The following is a 16676-nucleotide window of genomic DNA, read 5'->3' as shown; positions in this document are numbered from 1 at the left end:
GCGGCAATCGTTAACCTTGGTTAGCCTTGAATCAGTCTCATTGCGGAAACCTAAGTAAATATTTGTGTCTTTTGTTTAATATCATTACAATAACATAACGTTCCTGTGTGTCGGAATTTGCATAAGGCCGGTAATAATTGATGCTTTCGAGCTCGCCATAATCTAAAATTAAAACAGTACGGATTAATAAATGCACTGATTCAATGCAAATCTGTCGGTTTATTTCATTGGCTCCTTAAAAATTCTGATTTCATTTTGCATTGTCAAGGGCATTGTGTTCTGTCCCAAGAATTTGTCGTTGATCCTGTAATATGTCAAAAAAAGCACTTTACAGATCTCATCTCACAATCCTTAAAACATTAAATACTTCCTCCGTTATATGAATAGACTTGAATACCTAAGCTTTGATTTGCCTTCATTTGATTTGGCTAGGAGGGCGAAATTTTGTGGATTGATATTTAATTCACACAAGACACAGAGAGGGAGTTTGAATTGAGGTAGAGTTAAGACGGCGTGACTCCAAATGCAAATTGTAAAACTTATAATCAAAGACTGTCAAACGTTTCACTGATTTCATTGTGCTGTCGAGAATTTTCAATTTGGTTTCTACGTTAATTTTAGTTCCTGTATGTTCATGTCTCTGATAGTTTTATAGATCCTATAAGAATATCAGACCATTTTTGGCTAACATTTGTTTCTATGCCACTTTTTCATGATTCAGACAAACACGAATGTATAAACGTTGGTTTGTTTTTTGGTTTGCGAAAATTATCAATTTATCCCTTTTCGAACACTGAAGTAATCGTCCTTTGCTTGCTAGTAGAGATAATCTGGATGTAAAACATGTTATTTTAACATCAAAAACAGAAGACATAATAGGTTTTACAGTTTGCGGATGTTTTGACTAACTAACTGGTTAATTGTAAAGCATTGCTTCTCGAATATATGTTGCTTTGTCTTTATCAATGAGCGGAGCACGCTCGATCAAGCTTGAAATTGGAATACAAGGCAGAAATACAAGAAAAGCGGAACCCAGTGCTCACTTAAATACAGACAATACAGACACCCATGGCCAATTATTACGAAATAACAATATGTTGAAAGCCTGCACATTTCTCCTCATGCAGGGAATCTGTTAACACAGGCTCAGCTTTCTAATTAAGTTTGAAATCTTAATAATATATTATATTTAACATGGAAGCAACCATGAAAGATGATTTGTTTTTGTCAGCTAATGAGCTAATTAAACAAACTTTAAATACAGGGCAGATCAAACAGCTAGGGACTGATGTTATAAATTTATTTTGGCCCAATAGTTCGGTTAAACAAAACCAACCTTCATCAGGGGCATACAATGCTAAGTGAGTATGAAAACAAACAGTTACAAAATTTAAATAAACTAAGATGAACAACGGTACGTGATTAGGCTGATAATAAGAAAAGAAAACAAAACAAATAACGGTACTGAGAAGATAGAAATAGCATAAAACTGACAAACATAAGAAAAAATCAAGTTACATCCCGTCTATTTCTTCCGTCTATTTTTCCCTAGCTGTTTGATCAGCCCTGCACTTAAAGTTTGTTTATTAAGTCTACTGCTGATCCTGATCTACACCAAGATCCGGCAACAATTTGCTAGTGGTCCTTGCATAGTTACAGAGCCCCCTTACAGAAGTCAATGAGCTAATTGCCTCATCAGTAGATAGTCTTTCCTGGTGCGTGACAACTGTCATACAAGGAAGCTTAAGCTGAAAGGCTGGCAAGTTATGACGCAAGAAGAATGCTAAACGGAAAAACGGATTCAAATAATTGGGTTTAAGTGTTTACAATAATATTAAGCTAAAAGGAATAAAAGACGCCTTTTTGGGGAAAAGAACGAAAACGAGACAAAATTACATAACAGTTAAAGGGGAAAATTAAAAAGTCCTTAATTTAAACTTTTTTCTACTCCCTTCCCAAAAGCTCAGTACGTAAGCAAAAAATGCCGGAAACTAGTGGACATGTATCACGGGGATGGAAAGACTTAAAAAAGATTGTTCACGGGTGCCTTTTCTACTTCCCTCCGAGATCCCCTCGTTTTCATTTAGCGGCAGCTTTACTTCGAATTTTTGAACGGATTCAGTCAAATTGACTGCTTGGTGTAAAGATAGCAGGGAACAAGATGATTAAGTCATAATAAATGCAGTATTTTTTGTACATTGAATTATCATGGTTGTGAGTTTTCAAACCAAATGACGACCTTTAATGTCTAAATCAGGATGGTGAGCGGTTGGACACTGTTATCTTGAAGCCTCGCGAGGTTACCCCAGTCGCGTTTTGCTAATAAACACGTACTCACTTGCGGAACTTTGCGGAGTGTTCGTCTTCTTTTGCTGCCGAGATTCATTCACAATTTAAAAATTTTCACTTGAGTGTCGAAAGTAATTCCTGTTTACTTTGGTTTTGCATTACCACTCTTAGCGATTGGTTGTAAAAATTCGCGCCACTTTCACATCCGATCAGAAGTAAAGCCAAAATCTCAATCTCACCACATGGCTCAATCTCACAGGTTTTTCCGCGCTTCACGCCGCCTACAAGTATTTGCCTCGAGTTTTGATTGGTTCAGTGAATTTTCTATGTCTTTTGTGATTCGCTAGAGATATAACTTGGGTTTTCGTTTGCGTCACTCAATTGATAAAGTGCTCTATAGCGTTTGTAATAACAGTTTTACGTATGGTGCTTATAATACACTTGAAAACAGAACCAATTTTGCAAGTATTCAGTAACTATGTATTGTACTCTCTAGCATGAAGGGTAACGTACGATTCCTTCAAAACATTGTATTGGATTGTATCGTATTATAAGTATTTAATATAAGTTTTGAAAATATAATATAAATATTGTAATTTAAGCGTCGACATGTAAGCTAAGTCGTGGTAGTTTTGTGAGTGTTAAACCAATTACGGTAAATGTTGTAAGATAAACGATGATAGTCGAGATTTACGAATGACCAGGCGTGACCACGAGTGAAATAAATGAAATAAATCAGGGATCCGATTTAGCATCAAATGACGTCACTATTACGTCATTTTATGAAATAATATCATGTCATCGCCCAAAAATAGGTTATTGACGATAACAAAGGTGTGGCGAACAACTTCAAATCGTTTCCGAAGATTTTCGAAGAAATACAAATATTTTGAAGAATAAATAATTTCCTCACTGGAACCTCGCCGATTTCGAATTCAGTTCTCCTGCGCGAAGAATGTGCAATGTAATAACAGAGTCAGAGGAGTCAGACCATAGTCTACTAACTATGGTCAGACAATACGACTCCTTGAAAATCGGTCGATCAATCAATCAATCAATCAACAAGCGTTCTTTATTTATTCATTTATTCGCAGTATATATCTAATACACTAAATAACCATGCAGTGAGCAAATTATATACTATTTAATATTGCCTTCAATATAAGGTAACAAAAATTCTTAAGTATTAAAAAATACAAAGAAAAATGTAGATGGTTTCGCACAATCGTAGCAGTGCGCGATGCAAATACATACAGAGCGGAATACTAATTGCACGGACAGTTACTCGAGTTTCACGAGTTACTCAAGTTACTCGAGATGCAAATTAAAGTATGTAACTATCACGGTTTATTTCTTTGTGAGTTTTCACTTACAAAACATACTTAATTTCACTGACACAGTGGTTTATTGCGGAGAAGCAAGGATTACAATCTAATCCAGTTTAATACAAAAATATGCAACGAGCACTTAAAGCTCTACGTTATACGGTTCATTGATACAATGTACGAAAACAATCGGCATTATATTTAGCTCGGCCAGCTGAATTAAGCGGTCGTTATCTGCCGATGAAGTTCAGCTTGCACAGGTAAAAGCCACATTAGAAACCCTTTCTGTACGCCTAGCTCCCACTCGTCCTGTTCTTTCTGAGTTGTGGCTGGCTTGCGTGTGGGCTGGGGAGAGCCAGTTGATTGTGTTGCTCCATATCCAAGAGCCATTTTCTGTGTAGAAAAGAATTTAAAAAATCCCGTTGGTATAAAGGGAATTACGCCAAAGCCTAGACTGAGAACAGTTGGTTAAAATAGGACAGTACGTTATAATGTTGCTTCATAAAACGATCAAGAAAAGAAGCAATGTTAAAAATTCGGTGCTCCTTCACTTACCATTTGTTGAATGTCGCTTATCACGTAGTTGATTTCAGCTTCTATCTCTTGAAATTTGGATGTGAACTGGCTGCTCTTGTTCTGTGTTTCATGGATTTTCATTTCCACGGTGAATCTTTTAAATAGGAAGAGTTGTTCAACAACCATTTTGAAAAGCGCTTCTTCCTGAAATTATGAAAACAAGAATCATGAAAATCGGCCGATTTGATTCACTTGATTGCGTGGCGGAAACACTTGAATTCAGAGTTCCTGTGATTCCAAGAAATCTGTTCTTGTTTGCATTTTTACTTCAATTTTCAGGGTCGAATGCACTTCAAAAGCCTTACAGACAAAAATTTGCATTTTCATCCAAAAAGCACGGAAAACCTACCGACATCTCGTCCTGATGCCATGTAGGACGAGGTAGTCCTGGAATTCTGTGAAGATACTCGTCGGAATTCTTGTCTCCTAGACGATCTAGGGCCTAAACAAGGTTAGATAAATGGGCACGGTAAGCTGAATATAATACAGTATATTGTATGCTGTACAAATTATATGATAGGTTTATATTAAATCTGGAGTTTAGGGGAAAACTACAGGTACACCCTTTCAAGAGATCATCTAGTAGCAATTTACACAGTTTCTTCAAAAAAAAGGAGTTATTAACAGCAGCGTAATCACATTAATAAGGAAAGATCATAAGCAATTTGTCAAGTCATCTCAGCAGTTTCATTCGCGGTTAAGGTTTGAGGCAGAATAAACAAACAAAATTATACAACTGGGAACAAAACCGGTCGTTCAAAACCGTGTATAAACCTTAATTTATAGCCAGCATATAATTTCGTCTTACGAATCGATTGCGACAGTAAGAAAACAGTCAAATTGAGCGAAAAATGTCTTGCAGTAAAAAAACAAAACAAAAAAAAAACAGTAAAACAGTAAGAAAGGCCATTGATATTTTTAAGACTTGGATCTTAAAAGTTAAATATAATATCAATTTTTACTAAACTTTTCACTGAATCTGCAGGTAAACTTCAATTTATGTGTTTGTTTGTGTGTTGTTGAATTTGTTTATGTTTTAGCACCTTTCCCTAATAAAAAAATTAATGTTATCATTAAGGATGGCTGCCCAGTAAATTAGCCTGTTATTTTTTTTTTCGGGCAGCCATGTTCTCAATTATCAATATAAGATTCGATAGACATAACATCATATTTTCATTTGTAACTTACAAAGTCTGCCTGAGTTTCGCCAACCAGTTTTGAGAGTTGAAGTGTATTGGCATATATCCATTCCTTCATGTTAGAGACTGAGGGATGGGAAGGGGCCGCCATGGAGCCGCCAGTAAGCATCAGCAAAACTGATAAGATGCCCAATGAACCGACTGTGAGCTGAGAGCAACCTGTTAGAATTAGAATAAAAGAGCTGTGATTTATATAAGTGAAAACAATTAACGGTTAGGTTGAAGAATAGATAATTCGCTTTTGGCTGATTACCAGCTAATAAGCCTTAACGTTTGTTGCACATTTCCTTTATGTTCGTTAAGATAATTTTGCGTTACGTCAAAAGTCGGTTAATGTGGTTTTTCTCATCATCTAAGTGTACCCCTTCAGTGATGCAGAACAAATAGCGAACACACGAAACCTAGCAACAAGATAAACTTAACTTCCAAATTGTAAAATGTCGTTTTTTTTCGTTGCGAGAGAAAGACGAAATGACTAAAACTAAATAAAACAGTCAGGTAGCGTTCAGTTAACTTAACATGTTGATGAACCCGGTGTTAAGTTATGTTTAACCGTCTTACTTACTTAACAAGTTTGAGATCGAAATTGCTTACGAAGCTATTCATTGTGAACGCAGAAGCATAATCAAATCTCAATTAACAATTTATATTTGAATGTTATCTAACTGAAATATAACACCTTAAACCTTAAAACACTCTGAAACACTGACCTGTATTTGTAGCCTTCATGTTGACAGGACAAATTTGTTCGTAAGATTTTTCCTTTCTTCCCAATAGTATTACGATTTGGTTTGAATGATCTTACCCCTTTTCTTGCCGCTCCTTAAATACTGAAGTCGTCAGTATTCAGGAGGGAAATACGTTCTATTAATTTTCCCCTATTCCCTGTAACAAGCGAAAAATAAAGTCTTCCACGGGACTCATTTCTAAATATAATCACGCTTATTCAACTTCCTCTATTTTCCTTCTTTGAGATCTTTCCTTCCTTATTTTCTCAGTTTTTTTAGCTTTAAATAACTTTTATCCTGCATTTGCGACCTTACGTTGCCTTTTTATTTTGCGTTTTTCAGGAATAAAATGTGTCAAAGAACAAAGTTACTGGATTTTTGTTTTCTTGTGACATACTCCCGCGCGTATGGTGACGTGCTCCAGTAAAGCGGTAAATTTCCCATATGCATCATCACTACAATTTTAATTTATGTGATTTCTCCTATAAATGCTGACGGCCTAAATTTTGTCACGCTGTCAAAGTTGCCTGTAGTTAAGTCGTCATTGTTGGTTTTGTTGTGATTTTTTTTTTAATTTTTGCGAATTATTGTTCAACAAAATCTTGTAGTAAACTCCCTAAAACAACAGCAAACTACGAAATTTGATACTATATTTAACCGACCGATCGTAATACGATACCCCGCCCGGCTATTAAGACGAAAGTGGAATTGATATTAACCCATTGTTGTTCCGCAACTGAAATATTATACATGTACTTAATGTTTCGCTTTGACCTTGCTAGCTAGCTTTTTTTTTTCCTCTGCCTCTTTTTCATGATTCAAAAAAGTGCGAATGTAACGTTAAAATTGATTTGATTTTTGGTTTACAGAAATTATTAATGGCTTCTTCGAACATTAACGTTTTATACTTTGCCTGCTGAGTTTAGATAATTTGGATGTTCAAGAGTTTGTTTTAACGTCAAAGTCAAAAACGGTTTTTCAGGTTGCGGATGTTTTGATAACTAACTAATTAATTGTGAAGCTATACTTCACTATTAATTAGGGCATAATTTAGTCAAAGAGCGGAGCACGCTCGATCTAGCTTGAAATTAGAATACAAGGCAGCAACACAAGAAAAGCGGAACCCAGTGCTCAATTTAATACAGACACCCAATTATTACGAATTAACAATATGTTGAAAGCTTGCACATTCAGTCTTTTCAGGCAATCTGCTAACACAGGCTGGGCTTTCTAAATCTGAATCTTATATGGTTCCTTCGGATTTGATATATTTTACATGGAAGAAACCACAGTTCTAAGATGATTTTTCTGTCAACTAATAAGCTGCTAATTGCCTGCATCAGTAGACGATCTTTCCTGGTGCGTGATGACTGTCGTACGAGGAAGCTCAAGCTGAAGGGCTGGCAAGTGATGTCGTAAGAAGAACGCTGAACGGAAAAAACGGATTTGAATAATTGGGTTTAAGTGATTACAATAATATTAAGCTAAAGGGAATAAAAGACGCCTTGTTGGGGAAGTGAACGAATACGGGACAAAATTACAGAACAGTTAAAGGGGAAAATTAAAAAGTCTTTAATTTCAACTTTTCTCCACTCCCTTTCCTAAAGCGGGAGGCGCGGTGGCCTAATGGTTTGTGCGCTCGCCTCTGAGTCGAACGGCCCGGGTTCGAGGCCTGGCCGGGGCGCTGCGTTGTGTTCTTGGGCAAGACACTTTACTCTCACAGTGCCTCTCTCCACCCAGGTGTATAAATGGGTACCGGCGAATTTACTGCTGGGGGGTAACCCTGCGATGGACTAGCATCCCATCCAGGGGGGAGTAGCAATACTCCTAGTCGCTTAATGCTACGGAAACCGGGATAAGCTCCGGCCTGTATGGGCCACTAGGCTCGAAGCAGACTTAACCTTAACCTTTCCTAAAGCACAGTACGTAAGTAAAAAGTGCCGGTAACTAGTTGACAGGTATCACGGGGACGGAAAGATTTAAAAAAGATTGTTCACGGGTGCCTGTTCTACTTCCCTCCCCTCGTTTTATATTTAGCAGCAGTTTTAGTTCGAGTTTTTAAATGGATTCAGTCCAAATTACAGGACTGCTTGGTGGTAAGATAGCAGAGGGCAAGACGGTGAAGCCTGAAGTTAGTTGATTGAAATTAAAGGGACTTTGTCACGGCTGAGTGAAGTTTATTTTATTAAGTTTTGCCAAAACCTCGCTATGAAACTTACTTTTTGGAAAGAAATTACTACTCTGGATCTAAATGACAAAACTATAGCTTCATTGCAACCAAATTTGTCTCCCGGGCACTATAATTTAATGCTACAAGCAAACGAGATTTACTTTGAAAACTGTTCAGCCCAACAACATTTCAAAAACCCATATCGCAATTGTCTCAATCTTCGCCACTTTTAGCCATCCGTACCTTCTTTTGCATTTGCTGTGTCATTGAAATGTTCTTTCACTGTTTAGGAAGTTATTTTTATATTTCGCTGAATTTGATGATCATTTGGCCGAGATTAACGAATGACCACGCGTGACCAAGAGTGACATCAACTCAGGGACGACGTCATTATTACGTCATTTTATGAAATGATTATGTCACCGCCCAAAAATAGGTTATTAACGAAAACAAAGGTGTGGCGAACAACTCCAAATCGTTTCCGAAGATTATCGAAGAAATAAAAGAATAAATGATTTCCTCACTAGAGCCTCGACGATTTGGAATTGAGGACCTCTGCCCGAAGAATGTGCAATAATTGTAATAACGGAGTCAGAGGAGTCAGACAATACGACTCCTTGACAATCGGTCGATCAATCAATCAATCAATCAATCAATCAATCAATGAAACGACTATTCTATCAATCAATCAAACAATCAATCATTCACTATATCAACCAATCAATCAACCAATCCATCAATCTATCATTCAACAAGCGTTCTTTATTTATTCATTTATTCGCAGTTTATATTCAATACACTAAATAGCCATGCAGTAAGTAAATTATATATACATTATTGCCTTCAATATAACGTAACAAATATTCTTACGTATTGAAAAATACAAAGAAAAATGTAAATGATTTCTCACAATCGTAGGAGTGCTCGATGCAAATACATGCAGAGCGGAATACTAATTAAAAGACAGAGACTTCGGACAGTCACTCGAGTTACTCGAGTTAACTCTCTCGGGTTTTTTTTCTTTGTGACTTTTCACTTACAAAACATGCTTAATTTCACTGACACAGTGGTTTATTGCGGAGAAGCAAGGATTACAGTCTAATCCAGTTAAATACAAAAATATGCAACGAGCACTTAAAGCTCTACGATATAGGTTCATTGATACAATGTACGAAAACAATCGGCCTTAAATTAAGTTCGGCCAGTTGAATTAAGAGGCCATGGTGGTTATCTGCCGATGAAGTTCAGCTTGCACAGGTAAAAGCCACATTAGAAACCCTTTCTGTACGCCCAGCTCCCACTCGTCCTGTTCTTTCTGAGTTGTGGCTGGCTTGAGGGTGGGCTGGGGAGAGCCAATTGGTTGTGTTGTTCCATATCCAAGTGCCGTTTGCTGTGTAGAAAAGAATTAAAATAACCCATTGGAAAAAGAATTACGCCTTTTACTAGATGCAAGTACATGCGCTATTCAAAATAAATAAATCCTGAACTGAGGACAGTTTGTAAAACCAGAACAGTAATAATATTGAGCCCCCTTTATAGGTTTTCCCGAAGAAATCGAAGACGTGACGATAACCACGGAAATAACAAAGATCCCAAGATTGAAGAGAATATTTTAGCTTTAAGGAATGCGGGGTCTTATAAAGGTAAACTTTTAAAGATTTAAAGAAAAAAAATGTCGTAAAAAACATCAAACACTGAACAAACAGAACGACATAACATTGTCGGCAACATTTCTAATAAACAATTATTAATTTTAACAACTGTTTTCTTTTCATAAACTTATGCAGCTTGTTACTGATATTTATTCGGCTGTGAACTACACTGGCTACAATGTCACGCAGTTTCAATCCATAAAACGAAGATCTGCTTAAAAGAAATCCAGTCGACGATTTGCAAAAAAAAATGTGACCAAACGCGAAGTCTGCGGGTACTCATAGAGGGACTCAATAGGTAAAGCCTGCTGTCGAGGCAAGTGGCTCATCAGGCTGGAGTTTATCCCGGAGTTTATGGGATACTAGTCCATCGCAGGGTTACCCTCAGCAGTAAATTCTCCGGTATCCATTTATACACCTGGTGGAGAGAGGTACTATGGGAGTAAAGTGTCTTGCCCAAGAACACAACGCAGTGCCCCGACCAGGCTTCAACCCGGACCGCTCGATCCGAAGTCAGGCGTGCTAGCCATTAGGCCACCGTGCCAAGGGGCGCAATATTGATTCATAATACGATCAAGAAAAAAACAAGGTTAAAAATTCCGTGCTCCTTCACCTACCATTTGTTGAATGTCGCTTATCACGTAGTTGATTTCAGCTTCTATCTCTTGAAATTTTGCCGTGAACTGGCTGCTCTTGTTCTGTGATTCATGAATTATCATTTCCTCGATGAATCCTCTGAAGAGAAAGAGTTGTTCTACAACCATCTTGAGGAGCGCTTCTTCCTGAAATTAGGAAAACAAGAAAAATTATATTGGGCGATTTGATTCATTTGATTGAGCGGCGGAAACACTTTAATTCAGAGTTCCTGTGATTCCAAGAAATCTTTTCTTGTTTGCATATTTACTTCAATTTTCAGGCTCGACTGCACTTCAAAAGCCTTAATTTGCATTTTCAATCATATGTGTGTCACACAATTGCAAATTGCAGAATTAGCTTAGAAAACTCTTAAGTTGTTTAGTGACTGACAAGCAATTCTTGGTTCAAATCAACTTACTTCACAGCCTGGAATTAGGACAAAATACTGGAAATAAGGTTATAAGCAGTGAACATGATTTATATGTCAGTTTGGAAGTTAAATTTTATCACTCTTTTCTTGCCCTTTAATGTGTTGGCGATGCATCTTCTTTGAACGCCAGTTTCAACAAATTAGCTGTTCGTGCGATCATTGCAAATAAATATTACTTTAAAACCTTTTACTTTATATTTTGTTAGTTGAAGATTTTTAACAACGAATTTAACCCAGTGCTTCAATTTGTTTTGATTTCCATCAGGCTGGGTTCTCTGTCTACAAAGAATGAATGCAAACTTCATGGAAAACTTACCGACATTTGATCTTGATGCCATGTAGGGCGAGGTAGCCCTGAAATTCTGTGAATATACTCGTCGTAATTTTTGTCTCCGAGACGATCTTGGGCCTATACAAGGTAAGATAAGTAGGTACGATAAGAAATATGATATTGTTTATTGTGTGCTGTACATGCAACATGATAGTGGTATATTAAATCTGGAGTTTAAATGAAAACTACGGGTAACGTTACACCCTTTAAGAAATCATCTAGTATCAATTTACACAGTTTCTTCAAAATATAAAAAAGGAGTTGTTCAGAGCAGCATAATCACTTCAATAAGGAAAGATCATTAGCAATTTTACTAATCACCAAGTCTCTCAGCTAGGCAGCTCCCTTCGTGGTTAACATTTGAGCCAGAACAGACAAACAAAATTGATACAACTTGAAAGAAAATCGACCGTGTATATACCATAATATATAGCCAGCATCTAATTTCTTCTAAATAAAAATCGATTGCGAAAATAAAGAAAACAGTCAACTTGAGCAAAGAAATGCCATTGTAGTACCACCAAATTATCAGAGCTCAGTGTGGTTATGGTTATTCCGGGCAACCATGTACTCATTTAATTTTAAGTTTAGTTCTACTAATTAATGTTTATAAAATTTAATTTAAATTTGAGTACAAATAAAGTTGTTGTTGTTGTTACTGCAATTATCAAATTAACAGTCAATAGACATTAAAGCATATTTTCAACTTACAAAATCTGTCTGAGTTTCGCCGACCAGTTTTGAGAGTTGAAGTGTATAGGCATATATCCATTCCTTCATGTTAGAGACTGAGGGAGCCTGGTTAGCGTGGCCAACCCTGCCATGGGATGGGGCCGCCATAGAGCCGCCAGTAAGCATCAGCATAACTGATAAGATGCCCAACGAACCGATCCAGAGCTGAGAGCAACCTGTTAAGATTAGAATAAAAGATTTAGTGAAAACAGTTAACGATTAGTTTGAAGAGTAGATAAGTCACCTTTCACCGATCACCAACTAATAGGCCTTAATGCTCGTTGCACATTTTTTTTAATGTTCGTTTAGATAATTTTGTGTACGTCAAGAGCCGGTTAATTTGGATTTTCTCAGCATATGAGTGCTTGATGTTAGACCTCAATTGAGACTGACCCTTTAGTCATGCAGAAAAAAATGGCGAACATGCGGAACCTAGCGACAAGATAAACTAAACATCTAAATTGTAACATGTGTTTTTCACTTTTCGCGAGAAAGAAGAAATGACTAAAACTAAATAAAACAGTCAGGTAGTGTTCATTTAACGTAACATGTCGAAGAACCCGGCTTTAAGTTTTGTTTGACCGTGTTACTCACTTAACAAGTTTGATATCGAAATTACTTAAGAAGCTATTCATTTTAAACGTAGAAAAAAAAAAATCAAATCTCAATTAACAATTTATATTACAATGTTATTTTACTGAAATATAAAACCTTAAACATTAAAACAGTCTGAAACACTAACCTGAGTTTGTAGTTTTCATGTTGTCAGGACAAATTTGTTCGTAAACGTTTTGCTTTGTTCCAAATAGTATCATCGATTTGATTTGAATGACTGTAACCCATCTTGCAGCTCACGGCCTTAAATACTAATGAAGTCGGTCTTCTGGGGGGAAATCATGACGTTCCATTGATTTCCCCCCTGTAACGTAACGACTGTAACAAGCAAAAAATAAATTCTTTTACAGGACCAATTTCTAAATATAATTACGCTTATTCAACTTCCTTTATTTTTCTTCTTCGAGATCGTTCCTTCCTTATTTTCTAAGTTTTTTAACTTTAAATAACTTTTATTCAACATTTGCTACCTTACGTTATCCTTTAATTTCGCGTTTTTCAATGTCAAAAATTCGTCAAAGAACTTAGTTCACTGGACTGATTTTGTTTGTTGACACTCCAAAAAAACGGTAAATTTCCCGTCATCATTACATTGTTAATTTATGTGATTTCCCTATTAAATGCTGACGGCTTGAAATCGTTAAGTCTTGTCATCAATGTCAGTCACGTTGAGTTTAAACGTCATTGTTGGCTTAGTTACGTGATTTGTTTTAGTTTTTGCAAATTGACGTTTAACAAAATCTTATAACAAACTCCCTAAAATAAAAGCAAACTACGAAATTCGATACTGTATTTAACAGACCGATCGTAATACGATATCTCGGCTATCAAAACGAAAGTGGGATTGATATTAGCCCATCGTTGTTCCGCAACTGAAATATCTACTTAATGTATCTCTTTGGCAGTGCTGTATTTCTCTTGTAGTTTTAAATAAGTCTTATTAGGCTGAACCAGCACGGTTTCCATCATGTCTCGATTTGTAAATAACTAACATTCTTAGAAATTATCATTAGTGTAGTCAGTGCTGACTATTTACACATTTCCGTTTCAGCCGGTGTAACCGATGAATGCAGTTAAATGCAGCCGGATTTCTGGTAAGCATAAAATTTTGACCGTTTACGAAATGTATTCTTAGAATATCAAAGATATTTGCCATCAGCAATTATTTTGTGAGATTTGTTGAATTTATGCAAGGTGTAACGCCTTCCTTTTCTTTCACAACATTTAACATAAACATGCAAACAACATTCGATGACTTCATACAAATAAATTGCAATGTTTCAAATTCGTCAGAAAAGTTCCGTATTCCGTTTTAGGCTACATCCATTCGGCTTTTCATAAGATTGACGCGCCGATTTCAATCATAGATGAAAACAATTTGTGTTCACGCCCTGGTTTTCTTGAACAAGGTTATTCTTGACTCTATTTTCAGTGTCAAATTACTGAAATTTGATATTCGTGTTATCTAACTATCACATTAGATAACTTCCGCTTTTAGGCTTTTCACGTTTTGCTTTCGGCTTTTGAACTCGACTTTTTTTCAATGTTCAGTTCCTATTGGGCTTTTCCATTTTCTATGATAATAAACATATCATTCGGTGCATGGTTTTATTTTATTATTAACATTTAGACAATTCTATCGGTGTTTTGGACTTAAAATGTGTAGTTATCACTTATGAACACAGTTTGAATGTAAAGGATTTTATCCTGAAAAGGAAATATATTTCTTATTAAATAAATGACTGTCGTAAATCGGTAATTTTGTTTTCGTTATTACAGTCTCTCCAGGAACTCCAGGAGTTCCTAATGTCGATTTATAATAATTTATTTTTAGCTGTGATTCGAGTTTGTCATGGGATGTGTTTTTACCCGCTGAAAACAAGATTTTTACCTGCTAACAGAGGCAGCTAACTTTAGTAAACTGTGTCTATTTAACATATCCATAATGTATCTTGTTAAGCTGTGCACATAAGTATTGGTTAGCGCCAATAATTTTTTTTTTAATGAACTTTATTGACAACACACAAACTTTACATGAAATTAGTTACAAAGAAAAAGGGATCAAAAAAAATTGCTAAAATTACAATAATATAGTTTACATAAAATTAACATATCTTTTTAATTACAGTTTAATTACAGTTAAATGGAATTTGGAATTTGTGTCTTTTTGTCTGAAATTCGTTTGCTTGTGATGGCATTCTGCTATCCAACTTCACTCAGGAACGATAACTGTACTCTAGGCCAGAGGAAAGTCCGGTCTGCGCAAACAAAACACATTTTATAGTTTAATTTTTGGGAAAGAAAAACGCTGGATACTAAATTTTCTTATTTGACATTTTAGTGCAGACTCTCTGTACAGTGTATGAGATTATTTCATTGCAGTATTGAAGTATTTATACTGGAAGACGAGTAAAAGTATTCAGCGATACTACACACTATCTATATATTCTTCACTGCAAACAAACCAGGTGGTCACTATACCAGTAACACATTCAGTATTTTGAGTCCACAAATTCTTCGTTACAGATGCGTTGTTTGAAAATGTTCTAGCAGTGGAGAACTAATAATAATGTGGTCACCCGTTAAATTGACTATGTGTGTCACGGATTTTAACAGATTAAGGAAACTTAAAACTAGAAGGCCCATTTTTATTAACAACTGCTATTTTAGAGCACTAAAACTGTTAAACGGATGGAAATGGACTGCAATTTGAAAGCGTTAGCCAACGTTTTCAAGTTGTTTTCGCGCGCCTTAAAAAAAAAATCGATATTTATAGCTGAAGTTTGATTTTTATCCCCACGTAAGGGTTATATATTCAGTTAAATGTTCAAAGATAATGTTTTTCATGGGTAAACTTGCCTACCACTTATTTCAGAACAGTTTAGAAAAAAAACGTGAGTGGGAAAATGGCCGTTGAGGATCGCGCTGATTCACGCACGTCTCGCCTCGCCTGATCTCCCACGCTTCACGATCTGCGGACATAGAAATGAGAGAGACTGCACGTAGTCTACGATCACACCTTTTCTTGCACACTCCAAAAAAAATGTGCATTGCATCGGTTAGATAGCAAATGAGCATCAACTGTCTTTAGTTTTCGCAAGCTTTATAAAAAGCAGAATATATTTTTTTCATTAGATTGATTAATATATGTAACACGAAATGTTTTTCTCATTTCGTTAGATCGATAAATGTATCAATTTTAGCCGTTTCATTTAAGCTTTTGTAAACATGGAATCACCATATATGTTGGTTTGTATACAGAGGGGGACATGGGGGTTTGCGGTGTTGCGGTTAATAAAACCCCGGCCATCTTGCGGTGTTGCAGTGATCTGAAACCCTACAACAGGTGGGTTGGAAACGAGCGACAAAGCGACATCAGAAACACTCTTAACTGAAAGACATCTTTAGTGTTCGGTGAAACGAAATTATTTGCGGTGTTGCGATTTTTTGTCTGACACTTGTCAGAACTAAATTTAGTTCTAATATCTCCGTCGATCCGTCTTTACACATACCATATGTTTAATTTGTAACAAAATACGTCAAATATTATTTAGCTTTAGCCGGCATCCATTCCTAAGCCGTTTCATTGATAAGTAACTCGGATCTCCGTGGTGAAGATGTACGCTGTTTAAAAATTTGTTAAGGTAATGATATAGATTGTTTTAAAAAAATATTACATCACTTGAGAACGTTGAAATCACGGGATATAAAAATGTTTATTGCGGTGACGGTGTTTCAACAAATCATTCTTGTGGTGATGTTGGTGTTTGTTTCAATTTTGCGGTGTCGCGGTTTTCAGGGTCCCCCCAAGTACCCCTAATACAGGATTATTACTGCTACGTCACAGGGGAAAGGAGACGTACTCTGGAAGTTAATGTTCTTTAATTAATCGCGGATGTTCGATTCAGTTCTTGTTTGTCATGATCAGCTCAAGGAAGTTAACTGCGAAAATAGGATTTACAATATTGACTTAGTTTGACTGTTCCGTTCGAT

The 16676-nt window shown here is 36.3% G+C and overlaps 3 protein-coding genes across 5 annotated transcripts in view; 1 reads left to right on the top strand and 2 right to left on the bottom strand.

Moving 5' to 3' along the window:
• LOC144665910 (uncharacterized) overlaps positions 1-4453 on the bottom strand; it is an 86094-nt gene extending 81641 nt beyond the window's left edge. The window contains exons 1-2 of one of the 2 annotated variants that reach the window (XM_078527211.1): positions 4170-4453; positions 3364-4007 (exon numbers count right to left, since the gene is read on the bottom strand). In XM_078527211.1, the coding sequence (XP_078383337.1) occupies positions 3834-4007; positions 4170-4316 (321 nt within the window). In that variant the 5' untranslated portion in view covers positions 4317-4453 and the 3' untranslated portion in view covers positions 3364-3833. Of the gene's footprint in view, positions 1-3363; positions 4008-4169 lie in introns of those variants that run through there. The other variant, XM_078527202.1, reaches the window with a different exon arrangement.
• A 4672-nt stretch (positions 4454-9125) lies between these two features.
• Positions 9126-10833, bottom strand: LOC144665933 (uncharacterized). Its single transcript, XM_078527221.1, has 2 exons — positions 10557-10833; positions 9126-9677 (listed from the first exon to the last, which is right to left on the bottom strand). Exons 1-2 carry the CDS (start codon positions 10701-10703, stop codon positions 9498-9500), a joined length of 327 nt encoding a protein of 108 aa, XP_078383347.1. The 5' UTR covers positions 10704-10833; the 3' UTR covers positions 9126-9497.
• A 358-nt stretch (positions 10834-11191) lies between these two features.
• Positions 11192-16676, top strand: part of LOC144665834 (uncharacterized) — a 9735-nt gene continuing 4250 nt past the window's right edge. For both annotated transcript variants that reach the window (XM_078527125.1, XM_078527128.1), the window contains exons 1-2: positions 11192-11423; positions 13735-13777. In XM_078527125.1, coding sequence (XP_078383251.1) covers positions 13747-13777 — 31 coding nt within the window. In that variant the 5' untranslated portion in view covers positions 11192-11423; positions 13735-13746. The remainder of the gene's footprint in view (positions 11424-13734; positions 13778-16676) is intronic.

The sequence above is a fragment of the Oculina patagonica genome, chromosome 1 (genome assembly GCF_052425735.1).
Source record: "Oculina patagonica isolate OP01 chromosome 1, crgOcupat, whole genome shotgun sequence".
In the NCBI taxonomy this organism is placed as follows: domain Eukaryota; kingdom Metazoa; phylum Cnidaria; class Anthozoa; order Scleractinia; family Oculinidae; genus Oculina; species Oculina patagonica.
This window is presented reverse-complemented; position numbering and strand designations above follow the sequence as displayed.

What these genes read in the sequence shown, in the direction of transcription:
- LOC144665933 (XM_078527221.1), bottom strand. Translation starts at nt 10,703, where the DNA reads ATGGTTGTAGAACAACTCTTTCTCTTCAGAGGATTCATCGAGGAAATG. An exon ending in TAAGCGACATTCAACAAATG is followed by an intron (nt 9,678 to 10,556) that starts GTAGGTGAAGGA and finishes TTTTCTACACAG; the next exon opens with CAAACGGCACTTGGATATGG.